Raw genomic sequence first — 23,324 nt, forward strand, 5'->3', positions numbered from 1 at the left:
TTATTTGTCCATGACCCTGAAACAGCATCTTGAATTCCAGGAAATCTCACGTTTCAGGCACGTAGCATGTTGGGCACCCATCATGGCCTCACTGGACACATGTACTCACTTGGGCCCGAAGGTCAGAGATGCAGATGAACTTCTTCAGCACGTTCTTGGGCAGGATGTAGGTGTACCCCGTCTCCTTGATGTCATCAGATGAAACATAGATGTGATTGGTCCTCAGGTGTAGGTTGGCAGCAGAGATGGCCCTAAACACAGCACAGTGTCAGGATCTCAGGCCCCTAGGTAGCGCCAGGGTCTCCCTGTCCCCATCCCTTTAGTCCTTTCCGGTACCTGACCCTCCACTCGGTCTTTGACGAGAAGGTCTGGGTCTCGTAGTTGCTGGTGGTGGAGGTGATGATCTCATCGCCATGCTTGTTGACGGTGCGAGTCTGGGTGGCAGTCAGCTGCGACTGCTCCTTGGTCTGCTTCTCTATTTCTGCTATCTGCTGCCGCTGCTGCGAGGGAGCCGAGATCTCCATGCCCAGGATGATGTCTCGGATTTCTGACTGTGTCAGCGATGCCACGTTCACGCTGTGTGGGGACAGTGTGGGTTACACAAGGATCCCTTCCCTGGTCCCGCTTGCTTCAGTGGCAAGTGTGAACTGGGTACAACAGGGTAGCGCTCATCCTCATCCCAGCCACTCAAGTGCGCTTCAAAAGGAAGTGTGAAATGGAGATGCATTCACACTTCTACGTTGTCATATCCCAAGCCGTACTCCTAAGAAAGTGCACCTTTCAGTGATCTGACATCCAGGAAATGTGCCCTGGCACACGACAGTTCTCAGCAACAGAACCCCCAGTGCCCTGAGACACTGCTGCTTATTCAGGGTTGTAATATCAGTTAGCCTAGGGAGCCTGGAAATCTACAGACATTACAACAGGGAGAGGCAGGGAAAGTGTATGCTATTATGAGTGGATGTTAAAAATTTCCTTTAATTTATGAATAGAAAGGGCAGTCCTCCTCAAAATGGCAAAAATGCCTCTACTGAGAAACTGTGGCCAGGAGTCAAACTGAAGCCCTGAGACATGAGACTTCCTATACTGTTAGGACAAGTCCTTGAGGAATCAGGAGCCTAAGGGCTTCAAAACCACAGAAGCCCAATCACGGGCCACCCATCCACCTCTGATGAACCTCTGCCTCCCAAGCACTGCTGCTCACTTGTTTTTCTTGCCGTAGTCAGCCAGGATAAGATCCTTGAGCTGCACCTCCACCTTGATCCACTCCTCATCGGTCAGGGTGGGCCAGATGTGGTGGGGCTCCGTAATTGTAGTCTTGTCTGGCTTTAGGATCACCTTTGCCCGATCGTTGTTCACGTGGAGAGCACGCAGAATCAGGATGAGACGGGAGAAAGCCTGCGAAGAAACGTGGACATGTTGGTGTGTGTGGTGTGGAGGGGCCGGGGAAGTCAGTTGAGGTGCTCCTTTTCCATCAATTTCCCCATCCTACCCTTTCAGGAAACTGAACTCATTTCAAACCCTCTTAAGCCAGCTGAGTTCTTGCCCACTTGCAGGTGGAAAAATAAAAATGGGGCTGCAGCTGTGGTGTAGTGGGTTCCAATTTGAGTCCAGGATGCTCCAGTTTCCTGCTAATAGCCTGGGAAAGCAGGGAGGAATGTGGCCCAAGTGTTTGGACCCCTGCGCCACGTGGAAGACTCAGAAGAAGCTTCTGACTCCTGGCGCTAACTCCAGCCACTGTGGCCGTGAGGGAAGTGAACCAGTGCATGAAGATCAATCTCTGTTCCTTTCCTCTTTCTGTGAATTTGCCTTGCATCAAACATAACAACGGTCCCAGGGACTGACTTCCCAGGGTAGCTTCATACCGTGTATGACGAGATGGTCTTGAGCCAGTCATCGTAGAGGTTGAAGAGGACCATCTGCGGCTCAGTGGCTTTAAGGATGAGATCCCCAAACTTCTCCACCTTGAGACAGGCCTGGAAGGGGAGCTGGAGCTCGGACCCTTTGATGACAATGTTGGGGAAGTCCAGCAGGTGCACCTACGACCACATTGAGTCCAAAATTACACACAATCTGGGGGTCTTGGGCCTGCCTGCTGCTACCTTGTCCACCCTTTTACCTCCAGTGGGTCCAGCATGCCCTTCCGGGTGACAATGATCTGCTTGGGCTGCTCTTCCACAGGCAGGGACCGGATCAGGGCAGCCACTTCCTCAGCAGTCTTCCACTTAGCCAACTGAAAGGCAAGAGAAAAAGGATGGAAATTCAGTTTCTACCCTCCTCAATCAACTAGAACAGAAGATCCTACTAGAAAGCACTTAACAAATAAAGTATCAAATGGCCTTGCCCCAAAGGATATTCAACCTACAGAAGACAAAACACAAAGCCAGAATGTGATCACATGCCAAACGAGGAGGTATCACAGAGTTCAGGAATTAAAGAATTAAGGCAAAACAGTACAAAATAAATAATAACAAAAAATTAAGGATACTAAGGGTCATAAAATGCTGCACGAAGAAATGATGATGGCTAAGGATGTAAACAGGAAAACAGGAAGTTCATTACAAAGAAAACTATGAGCAAAGCCACAGAGATGAACATCTGGGTTCTAACATTTATATACTGGAATTACAGATGGAAACATAAAGACATCCATATGAGACTAAATAGGTACAGCCCACTCAAACAGCAAACAGCGAAAAGCCAATGGAGGAGGCTGCTGCCCAAGAGTTTGAAGGTAATTGTGAAAATGATGTTTTAGGAACACTTATTCTGGGGCTAACGTGTTGGCTGAATTGGCTGGTCCTTCACCTCCAAGTGATGCCAGTTCATGTCCCAGCTGCTCCATTTCCCATCCAGCTCCTTGCCTGTGCTCTGGGAAAGGAGTGGACGGTGGACCAAAGCCTTGGGACCTTGTGTATTCATGTGGGAGACCCAGAGGAAATCACTTAGGGAGTCTTTCCTTGCTAAATCTGCCTTCCCAATAATAATAAGCAAAATTTTAAAAAAGATTTATTTATTTTTATTGGGAAGGTAGAGACACAGAGAAGAGAGACAGAGGAAGATCTTTCATCTGCTGGTTCCCTTCCCAAGTGGCTGCAATGGCCAGAGCTGAGCTGATCCAAAGCCAGGAGCCAGGATCCTCTTCACATCTTCCATGCGGGCACAGGGTCCCAAGGCTTTGGGCCATCCTCAATTGCTTTCCCAGGCCACAAGCAGGGGAAGCGGGGTGGCCAGGACACTAACCAGTGCTCATAAGGGATCCTGGCACACTTACGGCAAGGACCTTAGCCACTAGACTACCACAACAGGCCCAAAATAAGTAAATCTTGGGGGAAAAATACTGCTTGTTCCCTTTGGAGAAAATTTTTTTTTAGTGCTGTTCAAAATGGATCAGATACAGTAAGCAAAGACCAGCTAAAGGGTAATAAAGGACCTCCCACACTCTAAAACCTCTCCTATAGGAAAACATTCCCCAAGTTAAGTTCAAACAAGATGTTCTTCGGCCTGATGCTGTGGCACAGTGCATTAAGCCACAGTCTGCCACATGGGAAACAGCTCTTAAGTCCCAGCTGCTCCCCTTCCGATCCAGCTTCCTGCTTATGTGCCGGGGAAAGCAGCACAGGATGGCCCAAGTGCCTGGACTCCTGCACCCAGGTGGTAGACCCATGTGGGGACCTCAGCCCAGCTCCTGCAGCTATTTGAGGAATGAACCAGCAAATGGAAGATCTTTATTTCTCTTGTCTTTCTCTCTCTCCAATTCTTTCCGATGAAGGAGTTCTCAGTCTTTCAACAGAGAAAAACAGTATCCCCCAGCTAGAGCAACAGGCAGCAAGCTCTGCAGCCTCTGCATGCTTTCACTTGCTCACCTGCCCTAATCGCTTCTGTCCAGCCCACACGGACGTGTGGATGATCTTCAGGAACAACTGCCCTGTGCGTGGATTGAAGATGAAGATGGCCCCATTGATGGGTTTGGTTGTCAAGTTCCCTTCAAAAGTCTAAAGAACAATGACACTGTTACCCCGGCTGATATACAACCCTTTTGCCTCCATTCCGCTTGCCCTGCTACCCTCCCACGGGCAGAGGTAAAATCCCACACTCACCTTGTGAATTGTCACTCTGTAGACGTTAGTGTCATCCACAAACCAGATAATCTGGTTGGAGAAGAGCTCACCGTAATTCTGAGAGGACAGATAAGGCTCAGTGGGCTCTGATGAATAGAGCTGCAAACCCTTGCGGATCCGTTCACGTAGCACATACAAGGCTGGGTTGGCCTTCATGATCTTGGCCATGGCCTGCTGTATGAGGGGCTTGCTGCCTGGGAACCAGTTTCCGTAGGCACTGCGAGGGTGGAGAGGGCAGCATAAGGCAAGTCCAGGCTGAAAGCGTCAGGACACAGAGGTGACTCTACAGGGGGAGCAAGACCGTGGGCTGGGGCTGCAGTAGAAGGCCACTTGGTTGGGCCCGTCACTCACATGGGAGACCTGAGATGAAGTTGGTGGCTCAGCCTGGCCCAGCCCTGGCCACTGAGGCAGTTTGGACAGTCAACCAGTAGATGCAAGATCTCTCACTCTGTCTCTCCCTAACTATGGTTTTCAAATAAGTATCTTATTATTATTTTGTTTTAATCTACTTGTGTGAATCTATGCTGGAAGAAAAGTGAACAGTGACTAGAGATGATGGCCAACTTCATCCCCATAGAGCAAACTGAGAAAGCACATCTACATGAAGTGTAGGGCTGACAGAAAACATACTTCTGAGCCCCAACTCACCTGTGCAGGTTATAGGCCAAGTCAATGGCAATGAGCACACCAGTGGGTGACGGGTAAATACTCATGTTGTCCGTGGTGTAGTCCAGAAACTTGGCCCGTGCGTAGCGTTCTATGTCATGGGAATCGTAGTCTCCCCATCGCAACTGGATATCAATCCAATACTTCTGAGTGGTGGTGCTGTCCATCACATCCCTGAGGGTGGAGAGTGGTCAGGCTCGCAGGTTAACTATGAGCACAGCCTATATTCCCAGAACCACTAGAACTCACAATCACCACCCCTAAATCCTAAAACTATCCCTGCCTACCTGTACCAATCGTAAGACACACACCCCCCCCCACCGAGAATCAGACCAACGGAGGGTACTGACAGGACCCAGTGTTACTACTGGCTCTGGGTTTGAAGGATGGCAGACAGGAATAATTCTAAGAGCAGGACTATTAAAAGAACAGTAAAACCAAGACTCCTGGGTTGCTAGGTTGGGCCATTAGGCACTTACTTGGAGTCTGCTAGCAGTGATGGCCGGGAGACATTCCACTTATAGGAGGCAAACAGCAGTATATCTGCACAGGAAGAGTTCATCTTATAGGACTTTCGAGGGTGGATTGTCTCCTTCTGCACTGTCTCAATTTCTAGTGCATCCAGTTCCTGGTCAAACACCTTAGATCAAAAGCAGAAAGGTTGTGATGTGTTTTGGAAGCCTTTGAGAATGAGGGATTGTAAAACTTGAGACAATACAGTAACAGGAGTCACATCCCCAGAGCTTCCGGAGAGCAAGCTGACCTACCTGACACAAGTCCATGACAATGCTTTCATGGATCTTCTGCCACAAGTGAGCTCGGAAGATCTGGATGAGCGAGATCTTCAGCGTGGGGATCTTGCCATGCATGAAGATACCTGTCAGGTCCAGCTGCACCTGAAAGCCTACATACACCTGCCAGGAAGAAGAAGGTGACACTGGAGATGGAGACTTGGGCTCTTATGGACAAAACACTTGCAACTGCCCTTGTCTGTCCGTCACACTCACATTAGCTCGGTTGATGGTCGGAGACCACCAGAGGGTGAATCTACGGTTGGGAATTTGGTTCAAGCCTGATCGCTGAGCATTAGTGAGCTTCTTCCACTTCATAGATTCTTCAAAGCCACTGGCCTTCTCCCTGGGGAGCAGACAAAGCAGGTGACGTGACAGCCTGTCCTCTCCTAGCACACTACTGACCTCCTTGGGGTGGCTGTCTGGGAAACATCACAACAGACACCACAAGGCACACAAAGGACATGCTCAGGATTGTGGTAGGTCCTTTGGAAGGAAGTCAAGTCTCACCAGAAGAGACCCTCCCAGGTAGGGAAGTAAGTGCCCTTGAAGAGAGTGTGTTCCAGAATGCCTTCCACGCCACCCAGCGCCTGGATCATGTCTGTGCGGTAGTTGTTCAGGTTCCAGAGCTTCCCGTCATGCCGCTGGTGTGTCCACCAGAAGGGGTTCTGTTTCAAAACCTAGACGGTGAGGCAAGCATTGTCAAGTTTCTGGGTAGGTCAACCCACTGCCCAGGTTCCCAGGAGACTCAGGGCTTCTCCTGAATTGGGAAGAACCTCTTAAGCATCCTCTCCACGTACCTGGTACTGCTTAAAGTCAGTTCGGACACGCCAGCCCTTATCGTAAGCCAATGTGTGCCGGTCCTTTTGGAAGAGGGTGTTGATGCGAGGGATGCCACGATCCCATGAGTCTTCCAGATCTTCCAACGTCAGCCGTCTATCAAAAAAAAAAAAAAAAGGGTAAAGAAGATAAGAAGAGCTCTGCACATCTTTCTGGCTAAGGACAGTCAGGGTCAGAAGTAGGACTTGTTGGGATGCTCTGACCCCAAAGACCTCCCAGCCCTTGTCCTAGCACTGCCATGCCTCCTAGATGCTCACCTGTTCTGAGCAATGGCCTCTTGTCTCTTAAGTGCATACTCAGCCCACACCCGCTGAGAATCAATGAACTCGCTCTCCCAAGGCTGTATGTAGCGGTACAAGTTGGGAATCAGTTGGTCTTCTTCATGGCTCATTCCAGAACGAAAGTGTGTAATACCTACATCTGTTTGCTTGGACCACCTGTTTTGGGGGCACAACAAGATTAGAGAAAAAAAATCCAAAAGCAAAGCAGCACCGCATTTGGGTGTAAGCTACAGCTCAGCCTGATTTCCTACCTGAGGTCAGACTGAGGGATGAGCACGTGGCCCATCGACAGCATGCCGAGTCCCCCCAGCTCCTTAGGGGTATAGAACACGACCGGAGGGAACCGACTTGGCATCTTAGAATTGAGTCCAATCTTGATTCGGGTCTGGATCTTGTTCTCACACTTGACCAGCAAGTCCAGGAGTTCCTGAGTATTCACCACAGCCTCCCGAAAGTACGTCATCAAGCCGATAAGCGCTGTATTCCACTTATTCACAATCTACACAGTGGGAAAGAAGGAAATACTAGATGAGCTTTGGTAGGGGGTGGGCAGTAGACCACTCAATCCAGCTAATTACATTCCTAGTCCTCAACAAAGATTGCAGCTGAAATCATCAGTCATTAGAGAACTATCAATAACAACAAAAATGATTTACCGCTCTATATTCCACAATGGGCACAATCAAGAGAGGTAAAAAGTGCCAGAAAAGCTGTATGAAAAATAAAACTGAAATTTTAGGTGGTTATGGACTAAGCTAGGTGTGACCAAGGAGCTTGCCATCAATCACAGGTAAAGGGATCCACCATAGACTGGACTGGGCAAGGCAGCAGCACCCAAATGTGCATCCTGAATAGGCTGTGGGGTGAGCCGGGCTGCAACATTCACCAGCTCATACAAGGCCAAATGGGAGGCCAGAGTACACCGGGCACTGGCCTAAAAACCAATGGCATGTATGTAAACTGGGTTTGGGAGTGGATCAAGTGGAGGTACTTGGGAAGCTCCCCTGGCGAGTCATAGCTCTCGCTGGTGAACATGCCGTCCAAATCTGGGGGTCAGACTAGCAGGGCATAGTAGCTCCAAAATGTGTAACTTGGTAATGGACCGTAATGTACTGGGCAGGACTGAACAAACCTTTGTTTACAAGCAAAACTAGAAACCAGCATGGAACACAGGTCATACCGAGCTAGGCTCTTGCACCTACTGGTCCCCAGAGCAACCACGGGCAGGTGCATGATTTACAGCTAGGAACAAGCCCAATCGGGGAGGTAACGGGACACCCTAACTAGGTTGAGGTTCCCACCAAGGGGCGTATGTGCTAGAATTGGAGCTGCGTTCTATCTAGGAAACAGTTGCAGTCACCCGAGGCACTAGTGTGGGCTGGGATTGGATGCACCAGGCCAGTTCAGACCCCAACACCATCTGGTGGCATGGAGAACCAGGGGGTAGATGTGGGACTGACTAGGCTGGGTCTCAACCCCCTACTGAGCCATGCGTGAGCTGTATGTGGGTATGGACGAGCCATGGCTGGGCTGAAACATCCAACAACAAGAACCAGAATGGGGTGAAAGCCAGCCAGGAAAAGCCACTGTTCCTGCTAGGGCAGGAGGTGAACTGAGTTGGGTTGGCTCAAGGACCCCCTGGCATGCGCAAAACCTGCCTTTGGGAGGCGATCTGATGGAGGAGCCTGGGCAACTCCTCTGGCAGGACACAGTCGCTGCAGGTAAGCGCAAGAAGCATGATAGGAAACAGTCCAGAATAGGCCATGGAAAGTTTCCCACTGGCACACATTCAGCATGGGTCAGGAGCAGACCAGGCTGAATCAGTCCATATCACCCACTGGCAAATCCGATCACCAGATCAGAGTGTGGGATGAGCCGGGTTTGGTCGCGACAAAACCAGTACACATTATGGAATGCCAGGGCGTGGTTGCCTGTACTGGATATGAATGCAGCACCCAACCAGCACACATGAGATCCAGGAAGGAAGGGAGGGGCAGAACTGGCGGGGGGATTAAGGGGCTGGTTCCCTCGCCGGACAGCTACTCCCAATGGAGAGCGTGGGCTGGGATAGAGACAGACTAGACTATGCAAGGCTACAACACCTGTGCGCTGCATGTGGACTAGATCAGGGAAAAGCCAGGCTGGGCTGATTATTCCTGCTGGTGCAAGCATAAATTAGAGTGGGTGAGGGATGTTTGGGCATAGCCGCAGAAGCTGGCACTGGGGACTAATTCTGTCAAGTCAAATCACAGAACCACATAAAGAGTGCATAAACCGGGACAGAGAGACCTGGGAGGGAAAAAGTGGGTTCCCCCTTCTTGGGTCACTATTCCCGTGGGAGGGCATGAAGACTGGGACAGGGGCTGGGATGGCTAGATAGAGAGGCACTCAACAACATCCGTGAGGGCTGGATGGTTGAGTTGGTTAGATAGAACTAAGCTTTAATACCCATTGACACGTACAAGAGCCAAATGGGATGGGGGACAGACTGGTCTTCTGCTACACATACTGGCAAACCAGGGTAGGGGGCGGGCCTGGTGGGGGTTATTGTGGGTCGCCCCGACTAGGCTGCAGCTCCCACTGGTTTGTGTGAGGGCCGAGTACGTGCTGGGCAGAACCAGACTGGACTGCAACACCCATTGGTTCCAGTGCAACTCGGGACTGAAAACAGAACCAACCCAGCAATTGCAACCACCAGCTGATCGTGGTGATGGACTGTGCCGGGCCCTGTGCTTGCTAGAGCATACAAGAAACTAGTCTGGGAATACCTCAAAGTTTCTTTGGAGATCTCCCTAATCGAACTGCTGGACTCAGAACTCTAATCAAGAAAAGACAGAAGACAGAGCAGATCAATCATTCATCTCAGCTATATGTTGGCAGCGATATATGGGGCAAACGGAGACTTTATGATGGACCATATCAATCAGTGGACGACCTCATCGAGCGAAACTGGCAGCGATTCATAACTGGAGAACTATTAACACCACTCGAGCACATATCTCAGAGCATGCCCCACATCCGGGACTCGGGGTGGGCGGGAAACCGGGTGGGGCTTCCCCCTCAATATCCCCCTTTACCTCAGATACAAGATGGAAACAATGTGGACATAATAGTATTACCCACTTCCCTATCCCCCTGAACCTTTTTTTTTTCTTTTCTTTTTCTTTAACTGTAATTAACTATGTAAAGATTGTCAACAACACAATAAAATAGATTATTAAAAATAAATAAATAAAAAATAAATAAATAAATAAAACTGCACTACTGGTGGCAATGTCAGACAGTACAGCCCCCCTGCAAGGCAGTGTGGTATTCCTCAGCACGTTGAAGAGCTATGACTGGGTAATTGCATGCCTAGCTACATACTTTGGAGAAACGAACATGTATGTCCACAACTTTCACAGCAGCATTCTCAATAGCCAGAACTGAAAACACTCCCAATCCCACCAATTGACCAACGGATAAACACAGAGGGCACACATCTACACCGTGGAACGACACTTCGTCCATAAAGAACATACTGATGTGCTGCGATGCTACGTGAATAAAAGCCAGACCAAAAGAAAAACACCATATGTTATCCAGAAGAGAAATACTAAAAAGATTAGCAGCTACCAGGGGCTTGGGACGGGGGCTGAGGGGAAGGAGGGACGGCTGGTGGAAAAAGCAACTTCTTCTGTGGTGATAAAAATGACCAGGACTTAGACAGTGCTGATAGTTTCACGATTCATGAATCTACTAAAAGTCACTGAATTTTATTGCTTATGTGAATTTTTTTTTAAGATTTATTTATTTTTATTACAAAGTCAGATATACACAGAGGAGGAGAGACAGAGAAGAAGATCTTCCGTCCGATGATTCACTCCCCAAGTGAGCGCAAAAGCCAGTGCTGCGCCGATCCAAAGACAGGAGCCAGGAGCTCCTCCAGATCTCCCACATGGGTGCAGGGTCCCAAGGCTTTGGGCTGTCCTGGACTGCTTTCCCAGGCCACAAGCAGGGAGCTGGGTGGGAAGTGGGGCTGCCGGGATTAGAACTGGCAACCACATGGGATCCTGGCGCGTTCAAGACGAGGACTTTAGCCACCAGGTCACCACACCGGGTCCCAATTTTGTTTTATATTGCCATTGGAAAGTCAGATATACAGAGGAAGAGAGACTGAGAGGAAGATATTCTGTTCTCTGATTCACTCCCTAAGCCAGCTCAATGGCCAGAGCTGAGCTGATCTGAAACCAGGAGCCTCTTCCGGGTCTCCTACATGAGTGCAGTGTCCCAAGGCTTCGGGCCGTACTTGACTGCTTTCCCAGGCCACAAGCAGGGAGTTGGATGGGAAGCAAGGCTGCTGGGATTAGAGGCAACACCTATATGGGATCCTGGACGTGTGCAAGGCAAGATTTTAGCCATTAGGCTATCGCACCGGGACCGAGCCCTTCAAGTTCTGGGTTGAATGCAATCTACATGTGGTTAAAGTTCCAGAGAAAGCAATGAGTAGAGCAAGTCCCTTAATTCATGTGAGACTAAGCTCACTTTGTATTCCCAGAGTGGTGAGGCCTGAATATACATGGAAGTCAGGTGGTCTCTAGGAAGATCCTAACTTTCCTGTGGAGGTAAATTAGCTCCAAATCAAAGGATACTCTGGATCCTCCACAACGAGACCTTCAGGTAGGTATACCAGGTTAACCCACAACCTGAGATGTCCACATCCAGTGCTGAGACGCCTGGGTTTGGGTCCTAGCTCTACTCTTACACTCTAACTGCCTGCCAATGCATCCTGGGAAACAGCAGGTAAGGGCTCATGTGCTTGGGCCCTTGCCACTCACATAGGAGACCCAGACAATATCCGAGGCTCCTGGCTTTGGCCTACCACAATGCAGATCGCAGCAGGCATTTTGGAGAGAACGGAAGATCTTGCTCTCTGTCACTCTTTCTTTTTCAGGTAGATCAAATAAACCAACAAATAAAAACATGGGCCAACTGGCTATTAAGATGCCCACATCAAGGCCCGGCACAGTGGCCTAGCAGCTAAAGTCCTTGCCTTGAACGTGCTGGGATCCCATATCGGCACCGGATCTAATCCCGGCAGCCCCACTTCCCATCCAGCTCCCTGCTTGTGGCCTGGGAAAGTATCGAGGATGGCCCAAAGTCTTGGGACCCTGCACCTGCGTGGGAGATCTGGAAGAAGCTCCCAGCTCCTGGCTTCAGATCAGCTCAGCTCCAGTTGTTGCAGTCACTTGGGGAGTGAACCATCAGACGAAGATCTTCCTCTATGTAACTGACTAAGCAATTAAAAAAAAAAAAAAAAAAAAAAAAGCCCACATCGGGGTTGGTGTTGTGCCACATGAGATAAAGCTGATTTCTGCGATGCTGCCCTCCTGTATGTGCGCTGGTTTGAGTGGCTGCACTACATCCGATCCAGCTCCCTGTTACTACTGGGAAAGCAGTGGAAGACAGCCCTTGCACCCCTGACCTGGATGGAGTGCCAGCAGAGCAGAACTGCCCGGACTAGCCCAGCAGGTCATTGTGCTGATTTGTTGAGTAGACCAGCACATGGAACATTTGTCTCCCCCTATTCCCTGTTATTCTGATATTCAAATAAATAAGTAAATCTTAAAAAAAAAAAAAAAAAGCAAGCAAGCAAGCAAGCTGTTGACAGCAGGAGGAAAAAAGCATTTGATGTTTATTATGAAACAACTATGCACACATTTTCAAAAATTTTTCCATCAAATCAAAGTTATCTTTTAATTCCATTTTCCATAAAAACTTCAAAGTTCCCATGTATTAATATCTGAGGTATAGAGCTAAACAAAGCTCAGAGGAAAATTTATTGCACTAAATTCATTTAGGGAAGGTTTTTCTTCCTTTGTAAAGGATTCATTTATTTGAATGGCAGCACGGCAAATATTCATCTGGCAGGTGCCAAGTGAGTCTAGCACCCAAGTCATCTGCTGCTGCCTCCCAGACACGCCAGCAGAGGGCAGCAGTAGTACAGTTGAGAGTCAGTATGGGATGTAGGGAAGGGGGCAGATACACCTGCCTCCAAAAATCCTACACGTTCATGTGTGCACGCACGAGCCTGTGTGTGTATCTGAAAGGCCAAGTAAGGGGCAGACAGACATCTTCATCTGCTGCTTTACTCCCTAACCGCCTGCTACAGCCAAGACTCAGGAACTGCATCAGTCTGTCACAGATGACAGGAACCCAGGTTGGAGGGCCTTACTCAGCTGCGTAACTAAGTGCCCGAGCAGGAAGTTGAGTCAAAAACAGTCAAAGAAACAGTCGAGTAGCTGAGACTCAAGCCAGCACTGAGAGTAAGTGGGTGTGCCCAGATGCAGCAATCTGTGCCACACCTGCCCCTGAATACTTCAATTTAGTTCAGAAAGATGCAAAATTCATCTAAGCTTTTACCTTAACAAACTTCAGAACTAAGCCCAAACTAAGAGCAATCAACCCTAAAGCAAGCAAAAAAAAAAAAAAAAAAAAAATGTTAGGAGCAGAAACCAACAAGATGAGAAAAACGATAATAAGACCAAAACTGCTTCTTCTGAAAACAACAGTTAAACAATTGGAAATTACAAGATAACAACTGATATTAACCAACACTTCAATGTAAAGAATGCATCTTCTGGCCTGGCACGAGGACCAAGTGGCTAAATGCTCGTCTTGCATGTGCCAAGTCCCGTATGGACACCAGTTCCTGGCCCCTTTCTTCCTTTTTTTGAAGATTTGTTTATTTTTATTGTAAAGTCAGATATACAGAGAGGAGGAGACAGAGAGATGGTTCACTCCCCAAGTGATCACAAAAACTGGAGCTGAGCCAATCCAAAGCCAGGAGCCGGGAGCTTCTTCCAGGTCTCCCATACAGGCGCAGGGTCCCAAGGCTTTGGGCCGTCCTCTCCTGCTTTCCCAGGCCACAAGCAGTGAGCTGGATGGGAAGTGGGGCCACTGGGATTAAAATCAGCGCCCATATGGGATCTTGGCACATTCAAGGCGAGCACTTTAGCTGCTAGGCCACTGTGCCGGGCTCCTGGCTTTTCATCAACTCATCTCTGGCCACTGTACCAACTTGGGAGTTAACCAGCACATGGAAGGTCTTTCATTCTCTCTGTAAATCTGCCTTTCCAATGGAAAAAACTAAATCTTAAAAGAAAAAAGCAACTTCTGGAAAATTACTGATACCAAAAATCCCATTAAATGGAGTTACCGTATAAGCTGCCTAGATAGAGCAAACAGCAGTACTCAGACAAGCAGGGAAAAGGATGGCAAAGGTGTTTACTGGGCAGATGAAATCACACAAGCGCACTCAGCACGTGAAACAACCAGGCAGCAGCTCTACGCGAGAGAGCCAGTGGCCATGGGGGCGAGACGCCGACAAGGACAACAGCTCCCACCAGGCTTAGCAAACGCTATACTTGGTTCTCAGGACTGTCAGTGCCATGATTTATACCATAGAACACAAGCTCTGCTGCAGGACTCAGTGCTTATGCCTGGAGAAGGAGCAGGAATTCCCTAGAAGTCTAATATTCCTTTCAAAAGAGCAGAAGCTCCTGGGGAAAGGGGAGGCAGGAAGAAAAGGATATTTACTGAGGTTTAATGTACTAACCATCATAACCACCATGGCCATAACCACACGTATACTATGCAACTGAGTCTTCACAAAGCAAATCACAAAACTTGGCCATCACACAGCTTTTAACTTGTAAATTTAATAGAGCTGTCAACCGGGCCCGGCGCTGTGGCCTAGCAGCTAAAGTCCTCGCCTTGAGCATGCCAGGATCCCATATGGGAGCCGGTTCTAATCCCGGCTGCTCCACTTCCCATCCAGCTCCCTGCCTGTGGCCTGGGAAAGCAGTCGAGGATGGCCCAATGCATTGGGATCCTGTACCTGTGTGGGAGACATGGAAGGGGTTCCTGGTTCCCGGCTTTTGATCGGCGCCCACCAGCCGTTGCAGTCACTTGGGGAGTAAATCATTGGACGGAAGATCTTCCTCTCTGTCTCTCCTCCTCTCTGTATATCTGACTTTGTAATAAAAAATAAATCTTAAAAAAGACTGTGGGGAAAAAATGCATCAAGAAGATAGGACTCTGGGTCTGTTCTTCATTGCTAGTATGCAATTTACTTTTACTGTAAATGAAAAAATTAACATTGGAAAAATAACACCAATTTTTACTGTATCCTTCTGAGTTTTGGTATATGATACCATCCGTGTGTGTCTGTGCATGTGTGTAAATGTATGGACAAGGCTAAGGAACCTAAGGTGTGAGCACCTCAAGCCCTACTGGAGTTTCCTTCATTACCAACCTTGGAAGAACAATGTACATTCTTATAAGACCAACCACTTCAGGAAACAAATTTCAATATTCTCAACCTGATTATAACCTCTGATCCTTGGAATTAATGTTTACTAAGCAATCTTCAAGATCTATGACTTACTACATGCATTACTTCATTTAATTCTTTTTTTTTTTTTAAAGATTTATTTTATTTTTATTACAAAGTCAGATATACTGAGAGGAGGAGAGACAGAGAGGAAGTGGAGCTGCCGGGATTAGAACCAGCGGCCATATGGGATCAAGGCGAGGACCTTAGCCACCAGGCCACGCTGCGGAGCCCTACTTCATTTAATTCTAAACAAAGTCCTGAGCAACCAACATCAGTATCTTCATTTTACAAATAAAAGTAGAGGCCTAGGGCAGCTAACATATCAAATTCCAATATGACAGGGCTGTGACATGAACTCAGTGCAACAGGTCCTGTGTCTCTAACCATTCAGACAACTGTCTCCCTGGTCTCTTAAGGATTCATTCCTACATAACTCAGGCACTTAGCATTCACACATATAACCCCTTGGCCGCTACATTTAGCCTCAAAGCTACCAAAAGCCAGTAGCCTCTTCCTTATCTCAAAATCCAGGAGCTTGGACTGGGCATGGTAGCCTAGTGGCTAAAATCCTCACCTTGCATGCACCAGGATCCCATATGGGCACAGGTTCTAATCCTGACAGCCCCACTTCCCATCGCATTCCCTGCTTGTGGCCTGGGAAAGCAGTCAAGGATGGCCCAAATCCTTGGGACCCTGCACCCGCGTGGGACACCCAGAAGTATCTCTGGGCTCCTAGCTTTGGATTGGCTCAGCTTCAGCCATTGCGGCCACTTGGGGAGTGAATCATAGGACGCAAGATCCTCCTCCTCTCTCTTCCTCTGTATATCTGACTTTACAATAAAGATAAAAATAAACCTTAAAAAAAAAAAATAACCCAGGAGCCTATGGGCTCCAATTGCTGATTCTTTGCATTTCATCCCCTACTGTCCCGTCACTGCCTATGAGCTTTCTCCACCCGGCACAGAACGTCAGTACTGCTGTGGGGCACACTCCCTCACAGAGTTGGCAAAGCCTACCCAGGCCCTGGATGTGTCGGTCAACCCCCAGCTTCATCAATCACTGCCATCCTCCCACCATTGCCTCAAGTTCACTACACTCTGCAGGTCCAGCTCCAGCTCAGGCCAAACTGAAACAATCAAGATCCTACTTTGATTTCCAACTGAGCTCAACTATCTCTACGTCTACCCAGACTCGAGGATGTTTTCCTCTGCCTGCTTTTTATTCCTGGCGAATTCCTCTGCGATTCTGGCCCAGGAATTATCCAACTTCTCTGCTGCAACTTCAACTGTTCCTGGCTCCTCCTTAACTCATACCTAATCGAACTGTTCTCATTCAAAAGGCCTGCCTTGACCGACAGCTCCCTCTAGGTGGCATCTGAAGCTCTTACTCCAACCCTGGCTGGTGGCTCTTGCAGTCCACACTCACTTCCCATCAGGCCTCACCCACTGCCATCTGGCTTCCATCCCCACTATTTCTGTAACAGCTCTTGCTAAGGTCACCAATGACGTCCTAACTGCCAAATCCAATGGATACTTTCCAGCTCTTATCTAACCAAAATGCTCTTGGGCGACTGACACGGTTAAGCACCTACTCCAATTCCGGACATTCATTCCTGACAGCTGTGGCTTCGGTAACCCAGCACTCCCTGGCAGGTCTACCCACGTTGCCTCTTGGCCTTCCCTGTGGTTCCAAATACGCCCTCTGAGTTTCCTCACTCCACACTCCTCCTGGGTGACTGCACCCACTCCTGAGCTTTCTATCCTGAAGTTGGCTGACTTCTAAATCTACATCTTCATCCCAGCCCTCTCCTCCACCTTCAAGTTCCCAATGATGCCTCTCTTTTAAGAAATTACTTCAAGTTACCTAACTTCCCTGAACTTTCTTACTTTCTCTCCTTGAAGAGTCAAACTCATGTTTTTCATCAAATCTAAGACACTCAATTTAAAAAGCACCACTAAGGGCCCAGTGGCCTGGGAAAGCAGTCGCGGTCAGCCCAAAGCCTTGGGACCCTGCACCCACGTGGGAGACCTAGAAGAGGCTCCTGGCCACTGGCTTCAGATCGGCTCAGCTCCAGCTACTGTGGCCACATAGGGAATGAACTAATGGATGGAAGATCTTTCTCTCTGTGTCTCCTCTTAAAGAATTTTCTGCTCTCCACTGGAATTAACTGAAAACAACCTGAGATACGTACTAAGAACTTTTGGCTTTTTTTTTTTTAAAGATTTAATTTATTTTTATTGCAAAGTCAGATATATAGAGAGGAGCAGAGACAGAGAGGAAGATCTTCCATCCAATGATTCACTCCCCAAGTGACCACAACGGCTGGTGCCGAGCCGATCTGAAGCCAGGAGCCAGGAACCTCCTCCAGGTCTCCCACACGGGTGCAGGATCCCAAGACTTTGGGCCATCTTCGACTGTTTTCCCAGGCCACAGGCAGGGAGCTGGATGGGAAATGGAGCAGCCGGGATTAGAACCGGTGCCCATATGGGATCCTGGCATGCTCAAGGCAAGGACTTGAGCCACTAGGCCACAGCGCCGGGCCCAGAACTTTTGGCTTTTTAACAGGTATTCTATGTTACTGACTACAAGATGAGCTGTAAAACTTAGAAAATGCTGGGAAAATGTAAAAACTGGATCCCAAAATCATCACAACTCCAGACTCCTCAGAAAGTGACTGAACTAATCTCACACGCTAAGCTGACACCCTGAAGAGCAGACACTAGAACACTGTACGAAACCAGAAAGCAGAGGCGATGATCTGAAAGCAATGCAACATGCAGAGGACACGGGGAGCCTGGGGCCGAGGGCCTCAGCCTACCTTAGTGAAGGTGGTGGAGCCGGAGGCCATCAGAATCTGACGCACACGGTTGTGGAAGCGCTGCATTGACTCATCATCCACACGTAAGAAGCACTGAGCTGTCCGCTCCTTAGTAACCTAAAGCACAAAGGCCAGGTTAGCTCTTCTCTGCAAAGGCCACAAGAGCAAGGACCTACTCTGACCGCGAAGCCCCACCTACCCATTCCCACCCTGCAAGGCTGGCTGCGCGGATGACCAGCTAGGCCTGTGGTCCTCAGGCCCATTTACCCACTCCTAGTCCCCTCCCCAGGCAGTACCTCATTCTGTAGGTTCCACACTCCGTCCTTGTGGGTAAACTCCTCATAGCTCGTGCGACATTTAGGCAGGATGCGACACTCAAAGCCACACATGTTGAACAGCAGGTTGGGGTTGTCCTTACTGTACACGGACACAAAGCTGTTCTCCCACTGCACCGTAGTCACCGACCGTGGCAGACGGTTCTTGATGTCCCAGAACACAGCCCGACCCCTGCAGACAGACACAACACTACCTTCAGTCTCCTGGGAGCAATGTCCCTTTGAGGTCCAGACAGAGGACACCCCATCAGACAACACTCCTACCTAGAACACCACCTCATCACCCCCATCCAACTGCTCTGTGGGTCCCTCAGGCTGCCCTTCAGCCCCACAGCCCCAAGTGAAGACTCACAAGTTGACATCATGCTTCATCAGGCGCATACGGGCATCTCGAGGCCAACACTTCTTGTTATTATAGCCAACGATGTTTTCGTTGTTGGGGTCAGGGTGCTCTGTCAGGTAACGCTGGATCAGGTCCCGAGCCTCGTCTGCTGTGAACCTAAATTAGGCAGGTACTCTGTTGAAGTTCAAACACCCTGGGAAGCCAAGTGAGCTTCAGCGCCCCAGATGGAAAGAGGGCCCATCCCCAGACATCATCTCAACCATCCATTAAAGTGCAACAGCCACTTCCGGGAGGCAGGGCATGTGCCTTAGTGCCCTGCAGGCCCAAGAATCCAGCGAGCCCTCACCTGAAGAAAATGTGGATGCGATCAATGTATCTGCAGAAGAGACGGATGGGGTGGGCGGCCTCAGTGGCGATGTCCTGGAAACTGAGGAAGTCGTTTGGCATCTGAGGGGGCCCAGCCATCTCACTAGCTCGGTGCAAACCCAATACCAGCAAATCCATGACCAAGCCATAGTACTGCACGATGAAAGAGGCAAACTGCAGGCCTCTGATGATCCCGTAGGAATTCGTGTGGTTCATATCCTGGAGAGAAAGAATTGCAACTCTGAACAACCCAGCATGGTGTCGTAGGCTTATCCAAGCCCTTCTGCTCTCCCCTCACACTCCGTGGGCCAGTCAATCCCTTCCCCTCACACCTTATAGTTGATGACAACATTGTTCTTTGCTGTCATATAGTCAGCTATGTTGTGGTCCACAATGAGTCGCAGAAGCCTATTGAGCAGTGTCAAGTCTATCTTTTCATACATCTTCTCAAAGCGCGATTCCAGCATGACATTGCACTCGCCTTCACTAGTCTCCCAAACGTCCTGCAGGTTATTGATGCCTGAGGAGGGGACAGGATCCGTTTCCAGTAGGTTAGAAACGCCTTGTCAGGACCGGTGACCCACACGGCTACCATCACAATCTATAATCCAGTCCCACTAGATCTGGATCGCTAGGAGAGCCGGCTCGGCTCAGTTTCCTTGCTACTGTGCCATCATGCTGCCCAGATGAGCATTGTTATGGAGAACTGGCGCGTGCACACACACACACTCTCTCTCTCTCCTCTTCCTCAGGAGAAATACCAAGCATTTTACCTTGGCACCACTTGTAAACGAGCAGTGGAGGAGGTTCTGTATCGGCAGGTTTGATCCAGGGTGGGAAGAGGCGGCGTTTGTCAGCTTCATACCACAGGTACTGGTCCAAGTAGGCGTCGGTGATCTTCTCCAGGGGCTCCACGTCATATACGGGCACTAGGTGGCTATACAGATCCATGAACTCAATGCCCACCTGTGGGACAAGGAAGCTGGCTTACATCAATCCAACCCTCCGACAACCTGCACCCTGGGTGCCAGGAACGGGCAGCATAGCCCACAGAAGTTGGGGGGCATCTCACTTACTTCCTTAAAGGCTCTCTGGGTGAGCAGGTGACGCTTTATGCGAGACAGTGCTTCGTGGGGGTTGTCATAAGCTTGCTCGATCAGACCCAGCTCCTCCCTCTGAGACTGATTTAATCGAGACTTCACACTGACAAAGCAACAAATCCAGTGAGTGGGAAACAAGAGGAAGCCAAAACCAGGGAACTGAAGCTGATCCTTTCTCTGGACTGCCAATAAACATGCCCTTCCCCATCACCCTCTCAGCAGGAACCTATCCACCCAACTTCTCACTCACCTGTATGCTTCCTTGAGACGCTCCAAGGCCAAGATGAGCAACTTTGTGTCATGCTTGTAGGAAAGTGGGGGGAATGGGATGGGTGAGAACCTGCGGCTTTCCAACCAATGCACAGTGGTGGTATATACGGCCACTGCTTCCTCTGCGGTGATGTAAGGCCCGTCCTGCAAGACAGACAGGAAATTAACTTCCCCAACAGCCCAGTCCTTCCAGGACAAGCAATGGTCCAAAATCTGCAGTCCATCTTCCCTCACTGCTCCCACACAGGCGCAACCAACTCTGCCCCACCTTCAGGTAGTTGTGCTGCCGCTCTTGTTCTGCCTTTAGGTACAGTCGGGTGAGGCGCCCCAGGTTCTTTTTGCAAACAGTCTTGTCCACCGTGGCCCCACGGCGGATCCGCTCTCGGTTATAGTGGGCAGTATTGGTCCACCAGTCGGCCTTGGCCTTCACATATCGAAGGATCATGTTCTCTATGGGGGTTGGCAGCCCTGGGACCTGAAAGAGCAAAAGGCACGAAGACAAAGTGATGGGAGAGTTTCCTATGGGAACCCAGGACTAAGAACCTCAACCTCACGGAAGCAGATTCCCACACCTCCTTGGGGGTGCACACACTCACCTTCCAGGGAATGTTGGCCTTCCAGCAGCGCCAGGCTTCACTGAGGTGCTGCAGGATCGTCCGGGCCTTGTTCTGTTTGATCCCCTCGGGCATCATGTCCAGAATGTCATGCATGACCGCTGCCCGAAGCTCCAGGTCAAAATGGGACTCCACTCGCTGTTTTGTCACTGTCTTTGCCACCCCCTTTGAGTGTCGACCTAGAAGTGAAGTAGTGGCCCAGAGAGGAAATCAGTTAACTAAGAAGCGTCCATTTACCCTGCGTAGGCAAAAATACAACATATCACAGATATTCACAAATATGACCTCAAGTAAGTCTCACTCCCATAAATGTACATACTTAAGACTCTAGAGAGCAACTCAACAAACAGAACATCAGAATTCAGAACAGTCATTCGTGAGCAAGAGAGTAGGAAGGGTTTTTCACACAAGGACAGAGAACAGGTGAGAAACAGACCCTAGTGACCCTTGAAGCAGTAAGAAGTCGGACACAGAGAAAACCACTCACCTTCAAACTGCCGGGCCAGGAGGTTGCCCAGCCATCGCTCCAACAGAGGAGTAATGCCTCTCATGAAAAACAGCCAGACTCGCCAGCCGGCAGCCCAGAAGCCACATCCAGGGCCCTTCCCTACAGGGCCCTGCGGCCCCAAACAAAGGTAAGAACATAAACACAGTGTTCATTAAAACCTAAGGGTGGGCCCGGTGGCGTGGCCTAGTGGCTAAAGTCCTCGCCTTGAACGCCCCGGGATCCCATATGGCTGCCGGTTCTAATCCCGGCAGCTCCACTTCCCATCCAGCTCCCTGCTTGTGGCCTGGGAAAGCAGTTGAGGACGGCCCAAACCTTTGGGACCCTGCACCCGCATGGGAGACCCGGAAGAGGTTCCTGGCTTCGGATCGGCACAGCACCGGCCCGTTGCGGCTCACTTGGGGAGTGAATCATCGGGCGGAAGATCTTCCTCTCTGTCTCTCCTCCTCTCTGTATATCTGACTGTAATAAAATAAGTAAATCTTTAAAAAAAAAAAAAAAAAACCTAAGGACAATTTGGACTTCAAGGTAGGTTTCTGGTGTAGGGTGGAGATTCACAAGGTGATGGCAATAATGATACAGTCACAGACTCCCCAAGCAGGTGCCGGAAAAAAGGGATGACGAGACCTGGAAGGACTCCAGCTGGGACGTCCCCGAGGACAGGCCCTCACCGTATTGAAGCGGTAGTAGATGAGATGCTTCAAGTCCTTGCACATGCGAATCTGCCGCATCAGCTTGTATTTGTAGCGATACATGCCAGTCAGCTGCCCCACGTGTGCAAATATGTACTGCAGTCCATCTGCCAGCTGCAACGCAACTGCCCATCAGATGCGGAGCCCCAGTCAGCCTGACAGTGTGCAGGCTTCACCCAGCCTCTCCCCAACCCGAGTGAGGATCAGGGACACCTCAGGCTCACCTGGAAGGCGTCCACATTGCCCAAGCGATACTGCACATGACTGTCCACAACCAGCTTGGTTAGACGCAGGACTTCCCGACACAAATGGAAAGCATTCCCAAAGCGAGATTTCTTTCTTTCCTGAAGATGCCAGGAAGAGAAAAGAACGTTAATGGGGCTGAATATATGTCTTGTAAAGGACCAAAGCAAAACTGGTAGCAGCCCACTCCTCAGGCCCAGGAAACTCGCCCCCTCAGGTCCACTGCACACACCTTTGTGGTCAGTGTCTTGACAGGTTTGAGATTGAAGTTGTAGTCCAGGTGCAGGTAGTTGAGGTTTTTCCGGTGGATGAGAAGGTTGAGCATGTTATAGCCCTGGCGGCACACCTGCAGCCCCACCTCCACCCAGTCCAGCTTTGTGGACTGAAAGAATTTGGTGGCTTTGAAGGAACGGAACAAATACCTGGGGAGGAAATGAAGTGAGAGGAAGAGTTGGCCATTATCATTATCATTGCCTGATTATCATTAGGGCAGAAATCAGGAGGAACCTAAAGGAAACCCACCTCTTCTTCTGGGCCTTCGGCGGCCGATGCTTCAGGGCATTTAGGACATAGTACTTGAGCAGCTTCTGGTAGGAGACCCGCACTTTCACAGGCTGTCCAGCAGGACAGTGCTCTCGATACCTGGGAAAACAAGCCCATCCAAACCTGCCAACCATTCCAAAAAGGCCAAATGCCACCACCTGTTTCAGTTCTTCTCTCTGCTATGAGGGCATCCTCAAAATTTTCATAGAAAATATGTATCTATGCTAGCACATATCAACATTTTTATGCACCAAAACACACTTCTAAATTTCATTTTCCCAAAAGTTTCCTTTCTTTCTTAAGATTTATTTCATTGAAAAGCACAGTGACAAGCCACAGGGAAAGCGACAGAGAGAGATCTTTCATTTCTGAGTTCAGTCCTCAAGTGGAAGCTGGATCAGAAGCAGCTGGGATACAAG

General features: G+C 49.4%; 1 protein-coding gene across 1 annotated transcript in view; it reads right to left on the reverse strand.

Moving 5' to 3' along the window:
* PRPF8 (pre-mRNA processing factor 8) overlaps window positions 1-23,324 on the reverse strand; it is a 29,594-nt gene that overhangs the window by 1,736 nt on the left and 4,534 nt on the right. The window contains exons 9-38 of the mRNA XM_004593957.3: window positions 22,885-23,004; window positions 22,595-22,784; window positions 22,344-22,463; window positions 22,099-22,233; window positions 21,410-21,539; window positions 20,905-21,101; window positions 20,577-20,783; window positions 20,289-20,452; window positions 20,015-20,141; window positions 19,712-19,904; window positions 19,271-19,458; window positions 18,919-19,157; window positions 18,582-18,728; window positions 18,191-18,401; window positions 17,895-18,011; window positions 6,951-7,198; window positions 6,676-6,855; window positions 6,379-6,514; window positions 6,089-6,258; window positions 5,795-5,924; window positions 5,555-5,701; window positions 5,267-5,427; window positions 4,770-4,961; window positions 4,101-4,338; window positions 3,867-3,995; window positions 2,120-2,233; window positions 1,866-2,039; window positions 1,205-1,398; window positions 337-576; window positions 110-251 (exon numbers count right to left, since the gene is read on the reverse strand). Coding sequence (XP_004594014.1) covers window positions 110-251; window positions 337-576; window positions 1,205-1,398; window positions 1,866-2,039; window positions 2,120-2,233; window positions 3,867-3,995; window positions 4,101-4,338; window positions 4,770-4,961; window positions 5,267-5,427; window positions 5,555-5,701; window positions 5,795-5,924; window positions 6,089-6,258; window positions 6,379-6,514; window positions 6,676-6,855; window positions 6,951-7,198; window positions 17,895-18,011; window positions 18,191-18,401; window positions 18,582-18,728; window positions 18,919-19,157; window positions 19,271-19,458; window positions 19,712-19,904; window positions 20,015-20,141; window positions 20,289-20,452; window positions 20,577-20,783; window positions 20,905-21,101; window positions 21,410-21,539; window positions 22,099-22,233; window positions 22,344-22,463; window positions 22,595-22,784; window positions 22,885-23,004 — 5,080 coding nt within the window. The remainder of the gene's footprint in view (window positions 1-109; window positions 252-336; window positions 577-1,204; window positions 1,399-1,865; window positions 2,040-2,119; window positions 2,234-3,866; window positions 3,996-4,100; window positions 4,339-4,769; window positions 4,962-5,266; window positions 5,428-5,554; window positions 5,702-5,794; window positions 5,925-6,088; window positions 6,259-6,378; window positions 6,515-6,675; window positions 6,856-6,950; window positions 7,199-17,894; window positions 18,012-18,190; window positions 18,402-18,581; window positions 18,729-18,918; window positions 19,158-19,270; window positions 19,459-19,711; window positions 19,905-20,014; window positions 20,142-20,288; window positions 20,453-20,576; window positions 20,784-20,904; window positions 21,102-21,409; window positions 21,540-22,098; window positions 22,234-22,343; window positions 22,464-22,594; window positions 22,785-22,884; window positions 23,005-23,324) is intronic.

This window comes from Ochotona princeps, chromosome 17 (genome assembly GCF_030435755.1).
Source record: "Ochotona princeps isolate mOchPri1 chromosome 17, mOchPri1.hap1, whole genome shotgun sequence".
NCBI classification, from domain to species: Eukaryota; Metazoa; Chordata; class Mammalia; order Lagomorpha; family Ochotonidae; genus Ochotona; species Ochotona princeps.